This window comes from Podarcis filfolensis, assembly GCF_964270895.1.
Source record: "Podarcis filfolensis genome assembly, chromosome: 11".
Classification (NCBI taxonomy): domain Eukaryota; kingdom Metazoa; phylum Chordata; class Lepidosauria; order Squamata; family Lacertidae; genus Podarcis; species Podarcis filfolensis.
Window position 1 is genome coordinate 13,850,102 of NC_139613.1, and position 21,081 is coordinate 13,871,182.

The 21,081-nt window shown below is 41.2% G+C and overlaps 1 protein-coding gene across 8 annotated transcripts in view; it reads left to right on the forward strand.

The window, feature by feature from the left end:
- WDR7 (WD repeat domain 7) overlaps nucleotides 1-21,081 on the forward strand; it is a 217,179-nt gene that overhangs the window by 79,765 nt on the left and 116,333 nt on the right. For all 8 annotated transcript variants that reach the window (XM_083575496.1, XM_083575498.1, XM_083575497.1 and 5 more), the window contains one exon: nucleotides 3,179-3,292. In XM_083575496.1, the coding sequence (XP_083431622.1) occupies nucleotides 3,179-3,292 (114 nt within the window). The remainder of the gene's footprint in view (nucleotides 1-3,178; nucleotides 3,293-21,081) is intronic.

Sequence of the window (21,081 nt, forward strand, 5' to 3'; positions counted from 1 at the left end):
CATGTTTTAAAACACCAGAATAATAATTTCTACCATTTTATTTCAAAAAAGAGAATAAGAGTTGGCCTGATTAACTGCTCTGGGAAGAGAATTCCATTATGGCGGCATCACCACCACTAAGGCCCCGTTGCTGGTCTTGACTAGTATAGCAACAGTTAAAAGGAAGTTGGAGCTAGGCCTCATCTACTGATCTTAATCTGCAAATAGGCTAAAGTTTCCTCCCAGCCTGCAGGAAACAGGTATGGCAACAAACGACTTAAAAGAATAGAAAATATAGGCAAACTATTAGACTGGAGGACAAGAGGAATGGAGTAGGACTTCTCCCATCCTGTACTGAAGTAACCACTTTGCGTCACATCCACTGTATTTTAGACATCAATTATTTATTCCTTATTTCGTATATAAAATAAACTTATTTGTTGGATTTGCTCTTTATTGGTTATCTAGAAAGCACCGGAGAATAGGAAGGTCAGGCTTGGTAATGCATGCTCTTGTTCATTGACTTTATTTCAGAAAAGAAGCCATATTTCACAGTCTGTCTCCATCTGATTTATTTCTGTTTTTCACATTCTCTGTTCTTTTCTCCTTTTTTCCCCCCTCTGGGTTGCTGCGGCTGTCTTCTTTTTTTATTATTTATGATTTTCCCCCCCTCTCCATGGAGATTCGGATGAAATCTCACAGATGATTTGTTTTGTGAATAATAAATATTACTCCCAGCTTTTGAATGTTAAATATAAGCTCGTCTAAGCAGTGGTTTCAACGGAAGCTATGAATGCTTTCTAAAGAGTACTTTCGCACTTGCCACCAGCTCTTCCTTGTTAGTTTAGAACAGGGGTGTGGGTAGTCTTTTTGTACTTTAGGGCCACATTCCCTTGTGAGCATCTTCCTGGAAGCCACATGCTGGGAGTGGAGGGGCCAGAGTAACCACTGTGAATTTTACATTTTGTACAGCAGTCTAGTTTCTACCCACACTTGCACAGCCCTCTCCATAGCCCTCTCCGCCCTTCCTCCAGGCAGGCGCAAGACAGCATCATACTTTCACTCCAGGCAGTCACTCAAGGAGGGTGAAAAACAGGACTGGTGAGGGATGTAGCCAGGGGAGAGTCTTAAAGGCCAGATAGAGAGACCTGGGTTGATGCATTTGGCCCCCAAGCCCATGGCTCAGCTCATAATTGCTTTGCAATAAAAAAAGGCTTATTGAATGACATAGTCTCACTGATAAGTACCTTTTGTGGAACAAGGCTGTGCAATTTAATGCGGCCAATCACAGATTTTCTACTTCTGTAGCGGGGTGGGGTTGTGAAAGAATGGTGGGAATTGAACATAGGAACCTCCATGTTGCTTGTTACATTATATTCACTTCGAGAATTGTCTGTGTGGATTTCAAATGTGTGAATGACTTCATACAGTCTTTACATTGGTCTGGATTTTTAAATGACTCCGTGCAAAATAAAAGGGGGGCACTCCAAAAGTTCTAATTGGGCATGCATTACTTCTACCTCATCTGCTTAATTCTGGAGTGAGCTCTTGGAAGGCCTCTGGCATCTCTAGATAGGCTGGGAAATCCTAGAGAATCAGTGCCAGTGGTGGTTGTTGTTGTTGTTTAGTCATTTAGTTGTGTCCGACTCTTCGTGACCACATGGACCAGAGCACACTAGGCGTTCCTGTCTTCCACTGCCTCCCGCAGTTTGGTCAAACTCATGTTAGTAGCTTCAACTGTCCTCTGTCGTCCCCTTCTCCTTGTGCCCTCAATCTTTCCCAACATCAGGGTCTTTTCCAGGTAGTCTTCTCTTCTCATGAGGTGGCCAAAGTATTGGAGCCTCAGCTTCAGGATCTGTCCTTCCAGTGAGCACTCAGGGCTGATTTCCTTAAGAATGGATAGGTTTGATCTTTTTGCAGTCCATGGGACTCTCAAGAGTCTCGTCCAACACCATAATTCAAATGCATCAATTCTTTGGCGATCAGCCTTCTTTATGGTCCTACTATAAGACCAGCTTCCCGTTGTTTCTTTTTTGACTCGACTTCTGGTGACAGGTTTGAGCTTTCTGTTACATGGTGTTGCAGCACATCTCATTTTTATTTATGTTGATATCAGCAAAACCTGCCACTGAATCATAGCATTGTACAGTCTCTCTTTTAAAGGAAACATTTTCGAAAGGGAACAAACCCCATACCTGCCACTAAATTGCTGTTAGCCTCTCTGGGCTCCTAAGCAAGGTATGCTGTAAAGTAAAAAAATAATTAAGGAAGACTTGGGATCATCATTCAGTCTTCATAGAAGCGGGGTAATATAAGCAAAACATGGGAGGTCTCTGCCCCAATGAGCTTAGTTTCTTTTAAAGCTTTTCACTTTGGTGGCCATTACTACATCTGGTACAGTGGTACCTCTAGTTATGAACTTAATTCATTCTGGAGATCCGTTCTTAACCTGAAAGTGGTGTGCTTTCACTAATGGGGCCTCTGGCTGCTGCTGCGCCACTGGCACACGATTTCCGTTCTCATCCTGGGGCAAAGTTCTCAACTCGAGATAACTCTTCCAGGTTAGCGGAGTTTGTAACCTGAAGCGTTTGTAACTCGAGGTACCACTGTAATCTTGTAGTTGCAATATGTGCTTCATGAAGAACTATTTTCTTTACATTGTCCTGAATCTACCAACATTCACCCTCAATGGACAGTCCCAGGTTCAGGAATTATGAGAGAGGGAGAAGAAGTTCTCTCTATCCACTGCCTCCAAACCATGTGTAACTTTTATACAAACCTTATAAACTTAGAAGTCCCAAACAGTTGTGACTTTTCCTCATAGGAGACTTGCTCCAGCCCCTTGCTCATTTTCGTTGCTCCTTTCTGACCTTTTCCAGCTCTACAATGCACTATGTGAGGATGTTTCCTTTGAATATGTACCCTGATCAGATCTTCACGAGGTCCAAACTCAGAACATCTTGGGAAGGGTCAACTCCCAAGAACTGGCCTTTTATCACAACACTTATCTTCAGGGAATCTCATGAACCCGGTTCAGGGTTGGCAAGTCTTCTGGGAGAAGGAAAGCCTGACAATCTGATTCCTATAAGATCTGAGATCTGTATTTCCCCCTCCACTTAAATGTGATGTAAATATAATGTAAAGATCAACATATTTTCTTTTGTTCTGTGAATTGAATGGTGTTATTTTGACATTTCAGCTGGAGTGACCACAGAAGCAATTCAGACCGCTACTCCTGCTCCTGAACAGTTGGTATCTGAAACTAAAATTCCAGAAGAGGAGCATGACCTTGTTGATGAGGACATCTCAGCAGGTAAACATTTGTATGTTTAATAATTCTGAGCCAGATCTCTTCATGTTTTGTGCTGCAAGTTGCTTGAAGTTTCGACTATGCTTTAGTGAAATTGTATCCTGAATCTCTTTTTGAAGACATTTCAGGAATAAAACATGGGATATATTTCGCTTAGAAACCATATTACTTCAAATAGTCAGTCATTTTATTGCATGCTTAGCCCTCACCAATGAACTTCAGAGGTGGCATGCATATATAATCTTGGAAAAAAAAATTTTTTTTTTAAAAAGTGGGGCTAAGCTGTCTTGGCAAGGGCTTAATTCTTCCAGTTTGGCTTGTATTCAGTTTGCATTCATTATGTAATTCGGAAGGTGATGGACGATGGATAGTCTTTTATTGCCATGTGTCTTGTGCTGACTGTGGTCTCAAGTAGTTGCATATGGCTTTTAGGCAGTTGTAAAGATTTAAAACAGGGGTAGCTGTCCTGTGGCCCTCCAGATGTTGTTGGAGTCCAGTTGCCATCAGTCCCATCTAGCAAGGCTCATAAGTCAGAGATGAAGGGGGTTGGGAGTCCAGCAATATCTAGCTTTCCAAAGATAACCCCTGATTTAAGAATATCTTCATGGATCTAATGTTGGAAATGTGTATTCTTCTAAGTGGTAGGGTTCAAAGATAATTCTTCCTTGGAGCTGCTTACTGCAAAATGAGTTAATTAGCACATTACCATCTACATATGCAGTGGCTGACAAAGCAGAAGAAGCTAGAAGGAGAAACCCCTACCCTGAGCCGCTTACAAACTAAATATTAACAAAGGGTAGGAAGAGTCTAATGTGAATGAACTTTAAGGTGAAATTACTCTACGGCAACAGCTGCATAGAAGAATATGTTAAATAAACCATATTTCTTCCTTGAATTGATTTATTCTCGTTAACAGAGATGATGTAAACTATGACGGAAGAGTGCCTTGTACCCAAACAATTTAAATAACTAAAAGACTTCCTTAGCATACTGGCAAAGCAGCTAACAAGTTGCAAACTCCCAAATTCTGCAGTCTTGCTCTTGGATTCTACGACTTGATTGAGCTCTATATAGATTTCTCCGCAAGTTTAAAAGAAAACTGTATTTATTTCTATCGACTGGAAGCCTATATAAATTACATTATGAAAAAATCTGGTAGGCATACAAAGAGTGAAAACGCGCATCAAGAGCTGTAAATTTTATTTTGGTGGCAATAGAAGGGAGCTGAGATTTAGGTAGTAGCTTGAACATTTATGCTACGAAACAGCATGGGGCAATAAATCAATTTGGGCTTTGGAAGATCTCTTGCATTTTGCAAACTCTGAGTAATGTTTCCTGCTCATTAGACTCACAGTTGTACATTTGTTTGTTTGTTTATTGCAGTTTTTGCTTTCATTTTATGCTTTGGTGGGTGGAATGGTTTTTAATATTTTATCTTTTGCTATTGTGAGCCATGTTGTATTAAGCTAGGTTGTCAGCGTCCATCTGACTCGAGAGACATTGGATTGCAGGTCCGGGGTTGAAGTCACTGATGTGTTAGAGGTACAAGAGTGACCTCCCTAGAGTGCAAACCTGGACAGCGTACAGTGGTACCTTGGCTCTCAAACTTAATCCATTCCGGAAGCCTGTTCCAAAACCAAAGCGTTCCAAAACAAGGCGTTCTTTCCCATAGAAAGTAATGCAAAATGGATTAATCTGTTCCAGACTTTTAAAAACAACCCCTAAAACAGCAATTGAACATGAACTTTACTATCTAATGAGAGCATTGATCCGTAAAATGAAAGCAATAAACCATGTACTGCAGTCACACAGTCAATCAACCAGTAGCTGAACTGGGTTCCACACAGTCACAAAAACAAAACAAAAAAGCTGCAAAAACAAAAATGCAAAAGAAATAGCAAAAACAGAGAGACCTCAGCGTAACACTCGAAACGGAAGCATGGCACTCAAATTGCAAGTGTAACACTCAAAACGGAGGATGTTCGGCTTCCGAAAAAGTTCGCAAACCGGAACACTTACTTCCGGGTTTGCAGTGTTTGGTTCCAAGTTGTTTGCGTACCAAGGCGTTTGAGAACCAAGGTACCACTGTATATGGCAGTCCTGGGATGCCCAGACGACAAGAGCTCACTCTTGGCCTTACTGATGTGGTCCAAGGGAAAGCGGAGCGATACGTTTGGCACAGCTTGGCTACAGGAGTTGCCAGAAGGAGGTGTACATGACATCATCCAACAGTTGTAGGGACTCTGCTCCACTGTTCAGAACTATTAGCTGCTCTTTCATACTGTTTTAAAGGTGTTTTATGACTGGAGTTGTTGTGTGGGTTTTAACATGCTGGGAACTGTCTAGAGAACATAGTTGGATAGACAGTATAATAGAATCATAGAGTTGGCAGAGACAATGAGGGTCATCTAGTCCAACTCCCTGTGGTACAGGAATCTTTTGCCCAACATGGAGATTAAGAGCCTTATGCTCTACCGACTGAGCCATCAGTTCATTTAACCTATATAAATCAGCGGAACTGACAATTGTGGGCACATTATTTTAGGCCATTTGTAGGGGGAGCCTAACTATAATAAAAGGAAAGAAAATGATGGAAAGGCTCCTTCAGTATTTTCAAGCAATGCATGTTTTGTTAATTTAAATCCTAAATCAGCTCACGTTTCCTGAAATATGTTAAAGAGGCTTTAGCACTACGGGTTTTAGACATAAACAACATTTATTTAAATTTATTTGGTTAACATAAAGGTGATTGCTCGGCCTAGAAATTCTGTAACTCAGTGACTGCCTTGATAGCTGAAGCGTTCTGGTTTTCTTCAAAAAGTAAAGATTGCCTCTGACGGACACAGGTGAAGCTGGAAATAGTCAAATCAATTTACAACTATAAAAATGATTTGAAAAGAATAGCCCTTAGTTGCGGAATGACAACTGGGAAACTCAAATAAGGAAATATTAAGTTGTTCCTGTGACAACTTAAATCTCACCCTGACATCTTAAAATATGATACAGCTTCTTTCTGTATCTGTATTTTAAATGCTAATACCTATTGATTTGCTTCATAATATGTGTGTGTGTGTGCGTGCGCACACACACATGCCATTGTCCCCAGGAATTGCTTTCAGCAACTCACCTAAACTTTTTATTTATCATTTTTAAAAGAGAACAACAACAACAACAACACCCAAGGTTTATACCAATCCTTTGGGAGATTAATATTTTCTTTTTCTTTTCTTTTTTGGCAATTGGGGGCATTTAAAAATGCTGAAGCCTCTTTCAGATACAGATTTCCACATTACTCCCAATTCAAATATTCCTTGGAGGACATTGAAAAAAAGAAGAAGAATTGTTGCATTATTTCTGCTTAAAATGAATTACACAGTTTGGTTATTCTCAGCTTCCGATTCGGATATTAGTTAAGCTAAAAGCAAAAGGGAATTGTTTTGCATTGAATGAATTCAACTGGGAAGTTACACATCTGGGGAAATGCAAAATAATATGCGGATTATTCCAGCCCAAGAATAGTTGGCTTAAAAAAAAAAAAGATCTTTCAAGCTTTCAAGACACTTTGAGGAAAACATAACCATACATCCTTTTATTCTTAAGGAAGAAACAAATACATATTTTGATGCACTCCTGGTCTCTTCTTTAAAATGTGTGTTGATGCTTGAAAATTTAAATAGGAAAGTGCTGCACACCCTTTATATTTCTAATGGTAAATATTAACCCTGCTAAGTGGATAGAGCTGCATGGGTTAATACTGCAGTCAGTGTCTGTGACGATAGTCTTCGCCTCCTCATGGTCAGCACAGCTGACCACATAATAGCAGTAAAGGTCAAATGTCACTGACATTGTCAAAAGCAGAGAATATGATACTATATCACGACTTCTTGTTGACAGATAGAACTACGTACCTCCAAGTACAAAGCAATATGGTCATATTAGGAACGAAACAGCAGAATATTCCAGTCCTTAACGCAGAGCACAATGCACTCTTCCCTCCCTGACCCATGACTTTCACGTTTTGCATTCGTGCAGAATGGCACGAATTGCATTTTACATCAACACTGGCTGCTTTAGCAACCTCATAAGAGGGGGAAATACAGTATTACCTCAGGTTACAGACGCTTCAGGTTACAGACGCTACAGGTTACAGACTCCGCTAACCCAGAAATAGTACCTCGGGTTAAGAACTTAGCTTCAGGATGAGAACAGAAATCGCGCAGTGGTGGTGCGGTGGCAGTGGAAGGCCCCTTTAGCTAAAGTGGTACCTCAGGTTAAGAACAGTTTCAGGTTAAGAACGGACCTCTGGAACGAATTAAGTACTTAACCCGAGGTACCACTGTATACCAATGGTTACATCCATGGAAAAAATACTCCCAATTTTCCATAAAATCCCCCCAAATAATACATGTTCACCTGAAATCTCAGCAAGAATGCTCCAGCATCTCCTTTTTTCATGTTGTGTAATAGATAGGTGACAGAAACACAAATTTTTAAAATATTGAAACACCTTATTTTTTGTGAATAAGATGGCATAATTCCTTCCATTGATTTACCCAAGCTTCATCAGTTTCCTACATGCAAACAGAAGAAAGAGCAGTAGACTTATTCTGGATGTGCGGTGAAATAAATTTTGCCACTTACTAGAGTTCAGCTGATTTAGAATAATTCTTGTCAGTGATATGAAATAGACTTCAAAGCAGTCTTCAAAGAGTTTGTGGGTTCTGCCAGTGAGCAGAAATTTAATTTGGAGATCTGGTTTATGGAGGGTCATCTAGTCCAGTGTTTCCCAACCTTGGGCCTCCAGCTGTTTTTGAACTACAATTCCCATCATCCCTGACCACTGGTCTTGCTAGCTAGGGATGATGGGAGTTGTAGGCCAAAAACAGCTGGAGGCCCAAGGTTGGGAAACACTGAGATGCAGGAACCTTAATTTAGGCTGCTAAAGAAACTTAGAAGAGTAGCTTTTAAGGGTGTTCGTGACAGCAAGATTTTCCTATCATAATTATGGTTTTAGGATCACGACTCCAGACTTGCAGATTCTGAATGGTGTGCAGCAGAACTTTTTGCTGTGTTTACCCATTTATGGAGCCTTATTACGGTTGCACAGTAATGCGGACCTAGTTGAAGACGTGTTTGGTTTAGTATTAAACAGACACTCTCTAAAATTACTGTCCCTGTTAATATTGTGAATGAAACAGAATAACTTCCATTTTATACGCATGGCTGAAACCTGCAATAAATAACAAAAGGCCCCCAAGCCTGTCTTATTCCCTGTTCCTTCAGTGGCATTACCCACTCTGCTACCAGTTAATATTGGTGAGATGGCATTAGGGACTCTTTTTCAGCAACTCTCTTTTTTCAGTAACTCTCCAATCTTTTTCACAGTCAGCATGCTGCAACCTTCCAACTGAACCAAATGTTCTCCTTCGTTATCTTCTTGACTTTCTCTGAGGGTTCATTAAATTCTACTGCCCTCAGCTGCCATTGCTGCCTCTGACTATTTTTTTTTTACAATTAAATTATTATTTTGTTCAGCATGGGCCAGAAAGCTCTTGCTTTGCTTTCCACAAATCTGCATCGTGCTGTTTTGTAAAGTGCTTTTCATAATGTGAGCCTTTGTTTCAAGAGCCCAGGTTTATTTCCACTTCAGTAGAACCTTTGCATGTTTTTAAGCAAGAGATGTCATTGAAAGCCTATACCGTTGGCACCAGTGCCCATTATGACAACCCTGCAAGCAAAGACAGATTTCTTACTTCTCTTCCCTTCACTTCTGAAAACATTTATTTAAATGCAATCCTTTCTTCAGTGCTTTGTTTTTAGTATCATAGGTAGTTCTATAACAAGTCAGCCTACTTATGCATCTAGCTCAGTATTGTCTGGTCTGACTAGTACTGTTAAGCTCAGTAACAAAAATGGAGACCCTACATCTGGGGATGGGAAAACAATGGCAACTTTTTCCTTATTCTCTTCTTGGATCAGTTTCCATACACAATCGGTGGCATAATGCCTGCTTGAAACACAGTTCTGTTGGGAATCATGGGGCCAGTGATGACCTATGCAACCATCTCTCTGTTTGTTTGCTTGCTTGCTTGCCCATCCTGTTGTGTAAAAACCACTGGATCTGCAGGTGAAACCTTCACATACACACCTTGTCATATGGGTTCCTTACAGTGGCGTAGCGTGGGTTGTCAGCACCCGGGGCAAGGCAAGTAATTTGCGCCCCCTAACCCGTGGATTTGCGCCCCCTAACCCTAACCCCCAGATGTTGCGCCCGGTGCGGCCGGCCCCCACTGCACCCCCCATGCTACGCCACTGGTTCCTTGCATAAAGGTGTGTGGTAAGCAGACACCATGCATCTTTTTATGCGTATGGATTGATTCTCTGACCTAAACAGAGGCACTACTGAGCCTGGGAAAAAGGAGGGAGGGATTTGCTCATCCCTACAAAGGAAACTGTGTGTGGCACTGTGGGTTAAACCACAGAGCCTAGGACTTGCCGATCAGAAGGTCGGTGGTTCGAATCCCCGTGACAGGGTGAGCTCCTGTTGCTCATTCCCAGCTCCTGCCCACCTAGCAGTTCAAAAGTACGTCAAAGTGCAAGTAGATAAATAGGTACCACTCCAGCGGGAAGGTAAACGGTGTTTCTGTGCGCTGCTCTGGTTCGCCAGAAGCGGCTTTGTCATGCTGGCCACATGACCAATAAAGCGAGATGAGCGCCGCAACCCCAGAGTTGGCCACAACTGGACGTAATACCCTTTACCTTTTCAAAGGAAACGTAGGGATGCCTACAAAGGTAGGCATTGAAAATTGTAAGTTTTGTGACGTTTGTCTTGAGTGATACGTTGCATGGGGGAATGCACCATGTTGACTTGGGGGCTTGCATTTTCAGCAATCTGCCCTACGTATATAATTTGTAGTACTGCCCCCAAAGGGTTGGATGGGTTGAATAGTATCCACATATTGCGCCAGTGCCTGTTAGTGGGTTAAACAAATCCTTCAGCTTCCCAAAGCCCTTCTCATTCTGGAAAAGGTGAGCCAAGTTCCAAGCCCTACAACAAGGCAGTAAATTTATGTGCACACATTAACATCCAGTTACACATCCTTGAAAATCTCCCGTACTGTAAAGCGTTGCCATTTTTAAAATTCTGCTTAGAAGGCTCTTCCCATAATTTCTGTGGCTTTTCATAAGATGTTATCTGTCTCTTGAAACTTAAACTAGTCTACGTAAATCACTCTGCTCCATTCATGTAAAATGGGCCCAAGTTGGCTGCTTTATGGTCCTCGAGGGTCAGAGTTCACTGCTGCTGTCAGAAACCACCGGCTTTTTCTTTCATCAGCATTACCGGTGCATCTGACAGCTTGCATTGCTGAATAAAGGGAGTTGCAAAGATGGAAAGCCGAGTTATATTGTCTTTAATAATTTATACACATTTCACCATTCCTTAAAGGAGCATGGCTGGCTAAATCTCACTTTTTAAAAATCATGGTTTATTCAGAAAACTTGTAAGTGATCCATGACTTTGGAACTGTGTGTGTGCATTTAGTTTTGTTCAACTAAAAGAAGTGCAAGAAGACAGAGAATTCCTCTTTTCAAAGACGACAAAGTTACTTAGAAAGCTTAAAAAAAAATTTGTATTAAATAACTCAAAGCTGGACGTGTAAACAAAGTTTATTTCACACACCTATTAGTATGCCTACCACAGTTTGTGCTAACCCACAACATGGACCATAAACATCTGTTAAAGTTATGATAAATTCGGTTTTATTTTTTTCCAAGGAAAATACAAAGTGTGAAGCCCTCCTGGTTTCCTAAAATAATTCTGAAAATAATTTACCCAGATTTAGCTTACAATGGAGTTGCAGATGTTGTGATGGTGTTCTTTAAAATGTTGCCACAGAATGTCTTTTCAGATGGTCCTTGCACTCTGGTCAGTGACTGAAATAAATCGATTCAATTGTGGTGTCCTTGCCTGCGCGTGCCTGCAGCTTTTCTCTTAACCACTTGGGGGTCTCATTTTCTTAAGTCAAGCACTATAATGAAGTTGGTTAGGACTGGAATATGTCTGGATTTTCCTGGATGTTACTGGGATTTCAAAGGTGGAATTGACATCCGGGGGGGGGGGGGATTTCTGAAAGCTGGTGCTTTGTCCTGGATCTTAGGCAAGTCAATTGAAAAATTGTGGTTTTGGGGGGGTTTGTAAAACAAAAACAAAAAACTTTCGGGGTGTCCTGGTTTTTACTTTTTGAAATATGGCAACCCTAAAGTTGGTTATTAAAACTAAAGCACCTGCCTCTGACATGTGTACAGGAAGGGAAGGCATAACTGTGGTACAAAGCAGACCTTTGTGGAGAAATAACCTTCAGAATGAACTTTCAGGTTTGGCCTCTGGTGTGCTGGATGATACTACCTCGCAGATGGAAATAAATTACATTAGACTGTGGCACACTATTATATATATTCTATATATTACATGGATTGCCCTTATAATTGATCACAAGTCCATATGAAAAAAGTTGTAATTCACAAGAGTAATGACAGCAATGTCTCATATTTCAGGGGTTTTACATCACACCTGTGAATTATGACTACCCATGTGCAAACTCTGATAAAAATGGGGGGAAAGGGATTTTTAAAAATCAGGCTGCTGGCCAGCTCTGGCTTTTTTTTTTTTTAAATAAAATTAGGGAAAGTGCACTAGCTTTTTCTGAATGCATATACAGGCACCTAGGAATAATTCTTTGCTGTTAAATATAGAGTTGTATCCTGAAGGCCAACTGTACAGTGCTGTTATATGAACCAGACAGCTGTCTTTAAGAAGGTGTTGGTAGCTGTAGTTGGCAACTAAATGGCGAAAAACGAAACAATGGCAATATTATTTCTTGCCTCTATATTTATGCAACAAGGGGCCTTGTCACTTAGCCTTGTTCCTTGTATGTGAGCAAAGCTTGATCCAGGAATGAGAGATTCTACAGGAAAGTTCTGCCCTGCCGTCTCCTTAATTTTTTTGTTATAAGCATTTTTGATCTATTTTCTTCAGCGTACAAAGCATCTAATTCTATGTCCAACAAGTTGGTACTTCAAGGAGTTTAAATTAAGACATAAGGAAATCGAAAAAGGGGAGGGAAATGGTGGCAGGGATAAACAAGTGCAGAATGTAGTACACAGTTATACAATTTTATTTTTTTATCTTTAGCATTCTAGAGAACACCGCCCTCGGTGATTTTGTGGCGCTAGCCATCTCTTCCTTATCTCCCCTCCTCCCCAATATTACCCAGCTTATTGGATTCAGAATCAAAATGGTGTCAAAGAGCTTCAAGTTGCAATTTGAACTTGAATCTGTGCACGCCCACCCCCCAAAAAAAACTTACTAAAAAGCAAAACAAACTGTGGAGTAAGCATCCACAGAGGGTTGCTTGTGCCTGGTCATCTGCCCCAATATTGGGTGCTGAAAATGGGTCTTTTTGTGAGATCATTGTGATAACATATTCCACAGTCCTAGAACTAGCATAGCATAACATTGGCTGAACACCCAACTCGCCACGTAAACTAGCTTGCCCATTTTGTTTGTGTCTGCGTGCATTCTGATTCAGTATGTGGTAATCAGAACAGCACAAGAGTCTGTAGTGCTTTATTTGCCACAGTTTTGATGTTCAGTATGTGTCAGGGCAGTCATGCTTCTATAAATGTGAAACATTGCCAGTAGGTCTGGCTTTCTGGTTGCTTGGAGGAAATTGCTACCCATCCCCCCAAAATGGCGCACTGCATAATGCTACATTGCGTGCATGCAAATGTATAGTTCCTTTTCTTTGTATGGAACAATGCTATGGCAGCTCAAACTCCACCATTGGCTATGTTGAAATAACCAATGTGGCATGCTCATTCAAATGAGTGAGTCCATGTGCCATTTTATATTAGCACTATCTGAGAAGTGTATGCTGCTGATCAGATCTAGTGGTACTGGGCCCCCAGAAATCTGCTAGACTTTTCCTCGTGGCCTCTATTTGTCATCGTTGTTGCAGTTGTAGCTTTATGGCTTTGTTTAAGTTGTACTTTGTCTTGATTGCCTTTCAGTCATAAAGATGATTTAATAATATGTATAAAAAAATGAAATGACTGTTTCCTGGCCCTTGAAACCCATTTATTCCCAATCCCCTTAAGTATAATCCCTCACATTCTCTTTTAAATCAATTTATATCTCTGACACACACACAAAATATTGGATATAAACTCTCTTGTATTTTATTCTAGCTATAGAACTTGAGTCACTTTGGTACAAAGTAGGGATGGATGAATCCGTCTATTTCTTGTCTGTGTCAGTTTTGACATACTTCATTCATACGTCTGTTCCATCCTGATTCAGCAGTAATCTGAATTTGTAATTTTAAAAACCATATGAAAAGACATACTTAGCTTGTACATGCCTTATCATAAAATATATATTTTAATATGCATTTTATCATACTATTTGTACTTAAATACATATCATCTCTGTGTATGCATTCCGTGTATTATTATTATTTTTCACAAACAACTGTCACAAAATTCAGAGAAGCATACAATCCCAAGAATAATTACATTCCAGTTTGTGTAGTCCATTGGATAAGTTTGTCTATAAATGTGGACCTATAGAGATTATTTTCCAACCTTAGTGCAAAGGTGGTAGAGTTGATATTGGAAGCTCTGGTTTCAAAAATCCTCGCTGAAGATATAAAAACAGTTTTTTAAGCTGCTTGCCATGCCAAGACCATTTTAGGCTGATTTCCAAATGTGCTGAGCACACATTGCTGTATCTCTTCTATATAAAATTTTCAAAGCACAGGACTTCTTGGCAGTGTCGATAGGAACATTGCTTGCACTTTGTACATCTTGTTTCTTGAGTTGGCATCAATACCCAAAGCAAAATCTGAGACTTGTGCTTTTTGATGGAGCTGATGGGGGTTGTTTTAGTCGGCTAGGTTACAGTGCTGCATTGATTTCAGGGGAGGTGTTTAACTCTTTAAAATGTTGATTTGATGTTTTAATGTGGGCTTGCTATGTCCCTTAATTGGATTAATTCAGAACCTGAATAAGAACAGACTCGAAGCAATTAGGACCAGGAGCAAAAGTCTTGTTGTTGAAGAAGGCGTTTAACAAGTTATATTTTCTTCATTTCTTCATGTTTCTGTTCAAGGCTATGATGTCTGAGCCACAGTACAAATAATTTAGAATGGTAAATACACAGTATATATTTCTCGGGTGTGCTTGTTGAAGCAAATATACTAGATAAACGGTGCATAAAATAAATTTACACCCCCAAGCTTCTTTAGTCCCCTTGGGTGCAGCCAGAAATCCTTCTTCACCAGAAGCAAAGACCATGATTCAAGAAGCCCAGCCTTTCCTGACGACACCACCCTCACAGCCGGTGGTTTACTTCCAGTATCTTCCTTTCTCTTCCTAGGCCATGGACTTCAACAGGAAGCAATGATTTAAAAAACCACCATTCCCCCAAGGACCTTCAGCTTCCTACCCATAATCTCATAGTCCTCTGGATAAGCCGGGTCTGGCAGTATCATTTATATCCATGGGAATCAGAAGGAAGGGGTTGTGGTCAGTGGGCTTTATAAAAATTGCCACATCGTGAATCCTTGCACTTGGAAGAAAGCACACACAGCATGGCTCCCGACAGTCCTGCTTTTGGGTGTCATGTTCCACCATGGATTCATCTCCTGCAGTGGGTGATCTTCCTCATTCCTAGGGGCACCCCCTCCCCTGCATCCGGGACAGCCCATTTTGCTCTAGCAAGAAATTCTTCATCTTGGCTGATACCTCAAAGTGTGGATAGATGGCCCTCTATTTGCTGCACCTTTTCTTCCAGCAATGCAACCAGCTTGAACTGGCTGAAGATGTAGGTTTGCACAGTCTCAGCTGCTCAGCCTCCCCGCCTAACAGCTGACGCGTGGGGTAGAGCAGCCGCCACCACCGTTTTCCCATGCACCCTCCAACCAGCCCCAGAGCCTTAGTTCCAGTTGTGGATATTTTGGGTACAGTAGAGGGGGCATTTAGAGGGTGCTTACGCAATTTTCCACATGCACACAGGGCGCCAGAATGTAACTTCTGCATAAGTAAGGAGTTGTCTGTATAACATGATGCTTGAGAAAATTGGGCAGAAGAAACAACAACGGAGAGATCACAAGTGCAGAGAAACTCCTGATCAATCCAACCAAACATGAATTAGAGCTCATTTTAAAACCTAGTCACTGATGGTGATGGCAAGAAATCATTCTTACTTCACTACCACTATTGCATCCACTCAATGCTGTCCCAGAGAGTTTTCCTAGGTGGTGATTTAGTCCAGACACGGCTACAATGGACTGCTTGGCAGCCCACTGTGACATGTTTGTGAAGTGCTTTGTAGATAAAATCGCTCGCATTTGTTCTTGGACTCCCCTTTAGTGGTGGTGGCAATATATATGGAGTTTTTGCCTGCTCTTATCCACTCCAATGATTTCAATTGCTTTAGCCTGAGGATGTGGATAAGGTGGTTACTTCTGTGACCAACCGTATATACTCTAGGGTTGCTTACAGTTTAGCCTGCAGTTGTCACCTTTGTTCACTCACCGTTCTCATTGAAATTCAGCCAAAGTGGCTGTAGCAAAATGGTTGCATTCCAACATTTTCCATGCTGTCCTCCTTTCCCCCTGCCCCATTCTTCTATGAACTGAGTTGTGCGGTGAGTTGGCATGGCTTGGGGAAAATGGCTTTGTGGACCAAATTGCTGAGCCTATGGGTGAGAGATTCCCCACCTCGATCCAGAGGTTTTTCAGTCTGGTTATGGGACAGAAGCTTAATTGACTATCCTTCTGGTTGACCTTTGCAGAGGTGAGACATGCAATGTGTGGTGCTGCTGAATCTCTTTGACCTCTTGGTGTTGTTTTCAGCACCATTAACCATGGTAAACCTGTGGGCCCCCAGATGTTGTTGGACTACAACTCCCATCATCCCTTCTTTTGTAGTTCAACAACATCTGGGAACCCACAGGTTGAGAAAGGCTGTCCTAGAAGATAGGTTTGGCCTTCTACCTGCCAAACTTTAGCCAACTAACAAAAGCTTTTCCTTTCTGTGCTGTTCACTGGGTAAATATTTGCATTAAGCTTAATATATCTTATTTCTGCTTCGGAACCCCTGTGAGGGCTGAGTGTTGCAGAATAAAAGTGTTAGGTACCCGAAAGTCTACAAAGACTCCATCACAAGCCTTTTGTCTGCTTCTCATATGGATGGGTGGTTTGGTTGTCGCTTTCTGAGATGGGAGACTTGCAGGTTCCAGCTGCCCATCCATTTTTCCATGTAAAAGTGTTTTTATTGGTAGGGCTCCCAAAAGATAGACTTTGCCTTGTTGAACCCCAGTTGCATCTTCCCGGGGTGAGGTTCAAAGAGGTTCAAATCCTCACTTCCTGTTTCCCATTCCATTGTGTTTTCCCACTACCAAATCGGGGGGGGGGGCGTGGCTTGCATTTTCTTGCAAAATGCTTGTCTGCACCCACAAACACTGATACAAACATGTTGCGTGCAGTTTTCACAAGCATTATCTCTGTGGGTTCATGGGTCCTTTCTGCAGTGGAACTTGCTGTCTCCTTGAGAGCCTGTGACCATAAAGATTTTACATGGAAACCTTCTAACCACTGAATGGGTTTTTTAAGGCAGAGGCCCTGTTAGCTTTTCCTGGCAGATAACGCTTGGGCACCGTGTGTAGGAGAGCACGTGCTCTTATTTCCTGTGATGTCATCCTGGCTTCCTAGTTCTGTGTTGCTTGGTTGCCTTCCAAGTAATGTGAGGGTATTTTTAGGGAAACGTCTTGGCTGAGATTCGTGCATTGTAGGGGGCTGGACTAAATGACCCCTGGGCCTGGGGTCCCTTCCAACTCTGCAGTTCTTTGATGCTATGTGTAGTGACAGTGCTGACAGGGTTGCTGGGGGGCGGGTACTGTCAGCATCGCTGCATCAGTTCTTGTTCCTCATGGTATCATTTTGCATTCTGCTTGCTGATGGGAGTCGCAGCTAGGATCACGACTACCTTTTTCTGACATGGCTGTGTTGGAAGCTACCTGCTTAACAGAATCAGGGGATCTGCCTGTAAATGATAGCTGGCATCCCGGAGTTCCTCTGTTCTTTACGCACCTTCAGTAGTCTAACTGAATTTGCATCAGAATATTTCAAATAATTTGCACCCAGTGAATAAAAACCACCTCTTTAACATATTTCACAGAAATGTCTTGACTCGCAAGAATCTGCATAATTCAGCTGGAAAAGCAGTAAAAGATTACAGGGAAGTAAAATGCAATATTCAGTTGAGGGTCTTTTTTAAATTTTTTACTGCCAGTTACCTTTTTAATGTTTGAAGATCAATGGGTACCCTAACACGTCATTCACAAACCCTGTAATAAGTAACTGATTTGTGCAAAACCTCATCTTCTTGTGTAAATGCCCATTTTATTGGAGATTGCAGAGAAGAAGATTTTGATTCCAAGTCCAAGGGAAAGGGCATGTCTTTTCCCCCCTTTTTGTATAGCACCTAGCATTTTTAGACCTTGCATAAAAATTGTATAGTTAGTGATTTGCGCCCAGACCTGACAGTTTGCCCTGCCCTCCCTCCCTCTGTTGAAGTTGGGTTTTGTTTAAGTGAAAAATGGCAGGTGCAACCATGCATTACTTCCCTCTCATAAGACCACTACCTAAAAATTGGTGAGGGATAGAAGTTTGCAACAAATGAAACCATCTGTCATCCCCAGCAAACAAGCCCAACAGCCCCACTGTTCAGGACAATAATGGTGCCAAAGGAGTCAGCCTCTGGACAAAGTTCCTGCTGGGTTTCATTTAAGTAGGTTAGACCAAACCTGAGAACCTTCCACAGATCCTGTCAACATAGATTTTGGTATGTGCCCTTGCAGAAGCCTGTCCTAGACAGATCAAAGAGGCTTTTAATTTGTATTTAATCACTCCTTGAAAAACCATCCACCATATCCTGCCCTGGCTATTATGTCAAATACTTGATGTAGTTAGTTTTTTTCTTACCCGTAGCAAATGTTGCCTCTTTTCAGATGCTAAATAAGAAAACCAACACTGTTTTCAACACGTTGTGTTATCTCCTTTCCATTTCAATATAGGCTAGAATGCAAAGCTAAGGTACTGAAATTTACTTCTATAATGAAGGTTAGTTCTGTATAGAACGTAAAGTTAATGATGAAAGCTTATTTCTATTCAGCTTAATCAGCAAAGTTTACAACATGCTACCAAAGGGAATGTTTCTACAGCCAAATGATTGGGGGGTGTTCACATAAATACAACTATTTATTTATTTTTTGTTGGAAAGCAGGAGTTCCTGGTTATTACACAAAATTCTGTTACGTACTTTTTAATAATTGGACTAATAGGCCATCAAAATAGGCCATTTGAAAATAATAGCAGTATGAACCTGAAACAAGAATTCAGTTATATGATAAGCAGGATGAACATCTTAAAGAGCTTTGGACATCTGTCCCTTTGAGAAGTCATAGAAAAGCAGTTCTTCAGCTCCTTACAAGGCTCACACTTCTCTGTGAGTGAAAAGCGCTAGAGGGATAGTTGTAGGGTATTAATTTAGGGTATTATAGAAAACGTAAAACTATTTTAATAAACACGAATACTGTTTCAGGGAATCAGATTCTTCCTGGATTTAGGGCGATACAGGCGGTTTTCCCACACAGAGCACTGAGCCAAGGCAGTGCAGAATTGAGACGATCCATTTGAGGGTACCATATTATGAAAAAATACCAAAGCCCGCCCCTGATGTAGGGGTTAACATCTCGGTAACGTGGCGGCAAGAATCTTAATAGCACAAGATTGGAAAACTGGAGAAATACCATCTAAAGAACAATGGCAAGAAAAACTGATGAACCACGCAGAATTGGCCAAATTAACGGACAAATTGCGTGAAAAAGACAATAGTGACTTTGGAAAAGAATGGGAACCCTTTACAGCATACTTGCAGAAACAACAACAACAAAAAAAAGCATGGACATGTTGGCAGGATTTAAATAAACATTTACAACTTTATTTACAGCGTTTCAGATATTTCAGACCCAAGCCATATCGGGCTATAAACACAAATGTGAGCACCTTGAACTTGACCCACAAACTAGCTGGCAATGAATGCAGCAATTTTTAAATGAGGGTTATGCAAGTTGTAAATGAAACCCCAGTCAGTAATATGGCTGCCACATTTTGGTACAGTTTACAAGTCACATTCAAGGGGTCTTTATTTGCAACTTTGTATAAAGTTGAACTATCAGGGTACAGCAAGTTGGTTTCATTCTGGGGGAAAGGAATAATGCCTGTAATCTCCCCACTTCCCCCTCCCACAAGAAAAGAAAGTTTTATTGTAGATTGAATTTAATTTGGTTTGTTTATGTGACTCTGACAAAGCTTGTTTTTAGTGTTGACAGTCTGTTGTGGAAAATGGTTTTCTAATGCTGCTTTAAAAATGATTTGCCTGTCTCAGTGACAAACTGTGTTTTCAGAATTATTTTTGAAATCCATGTTTGGGATGAGTGAAAGTTTGGGCTGAGGTGTTTCCCCCAACTTGTTTCCATTGCAGATATAATCCTGGGGGTCGTGCTTCTGTGGACCATAGCGATAGCTACTTCTGGTTATTGTCTGTTTTCGTCCGTTCTGTTTTCGCATCCAGAGTTTCACATTAAACACTGCAAATATTCATATGATGTTGCTCGAGCTCTGGTTTCCAAACCTTCCTCCTCACAGACTACTTGAAAATTGCTGATGGTTTTGGCAAATCACTTCATGATTTTGCTTATTCCTTTGTTTCTGCAAAAAAACAAAACAAAACACAACCCTACATGAATGCTGGTATGAGCAACAACAGGAAGTATTTAGGAGTGGCTACATTCTTAATTTGGCATATCGCTGAACATTTTGAGGGGGCGCAAATAATCTTGAATGTGGGAGCATCAAGAACACAAATAATCCTGCATGCGCTCTAAAAGACCCATCTGGATACACCCAAAAGGTGATTAGATCAAGGCTGAAGCTGGATGGAAGGGATAATTCAAACAAATAATAATAATAATTTGCTGAACCCCTGCAAGAAGAAGAAGAACACACGGACCGATGGGGCAGCTGAAAGGCACAGAAGACCAATTAGGGCATAGGTGGCTCAAGTCCGTACCATATTTGGACTTGAAGGGCAGGTAACTCGGCATGTACACAGTACCAGCTGAACTGAGCAGCTCAGGAACACCATGTTGTGCTGTGACCTGCACGGATCAGTTTTCAGGCTGATGTCCTCTCATATAGATTTCCACACACAAAGCCCACTGCTGGTCAAGTTCCAAAGAGGCACACAAATATTTCTACATGCAAGGGGGGTTTGGACTTGCATTTATCAACCGACAGCCCCATGGCAAATTATTACTGAAACTGAACGTTTCCAAGGCAGTTTGTAATGGGGTTTTGCTGCTCAAGGGAAGGAGAGGAGTCAAAAATCCCACCCAGATCTTTGGAGATGCCTAACCATTACTCTTTGATCCCACCCCTTGTGTAAATACCATTATTTATTGTTTATTTGACAAAATTTTAAATGTTAATGCTTTTTAGAAGAAAATTATTTACAAAGATAATGTAATTATGTTCCGGCCATTCTGGCTGTGCACTGTCTTGCCAGAGTGGTACATGCTCTGGTTATTTCCCGCTTGTACTACTGCAATGTGCTCTTCATGAGGCTACAACTAATCCAGAATGCGACAGCTAGACTGATGACTGGGG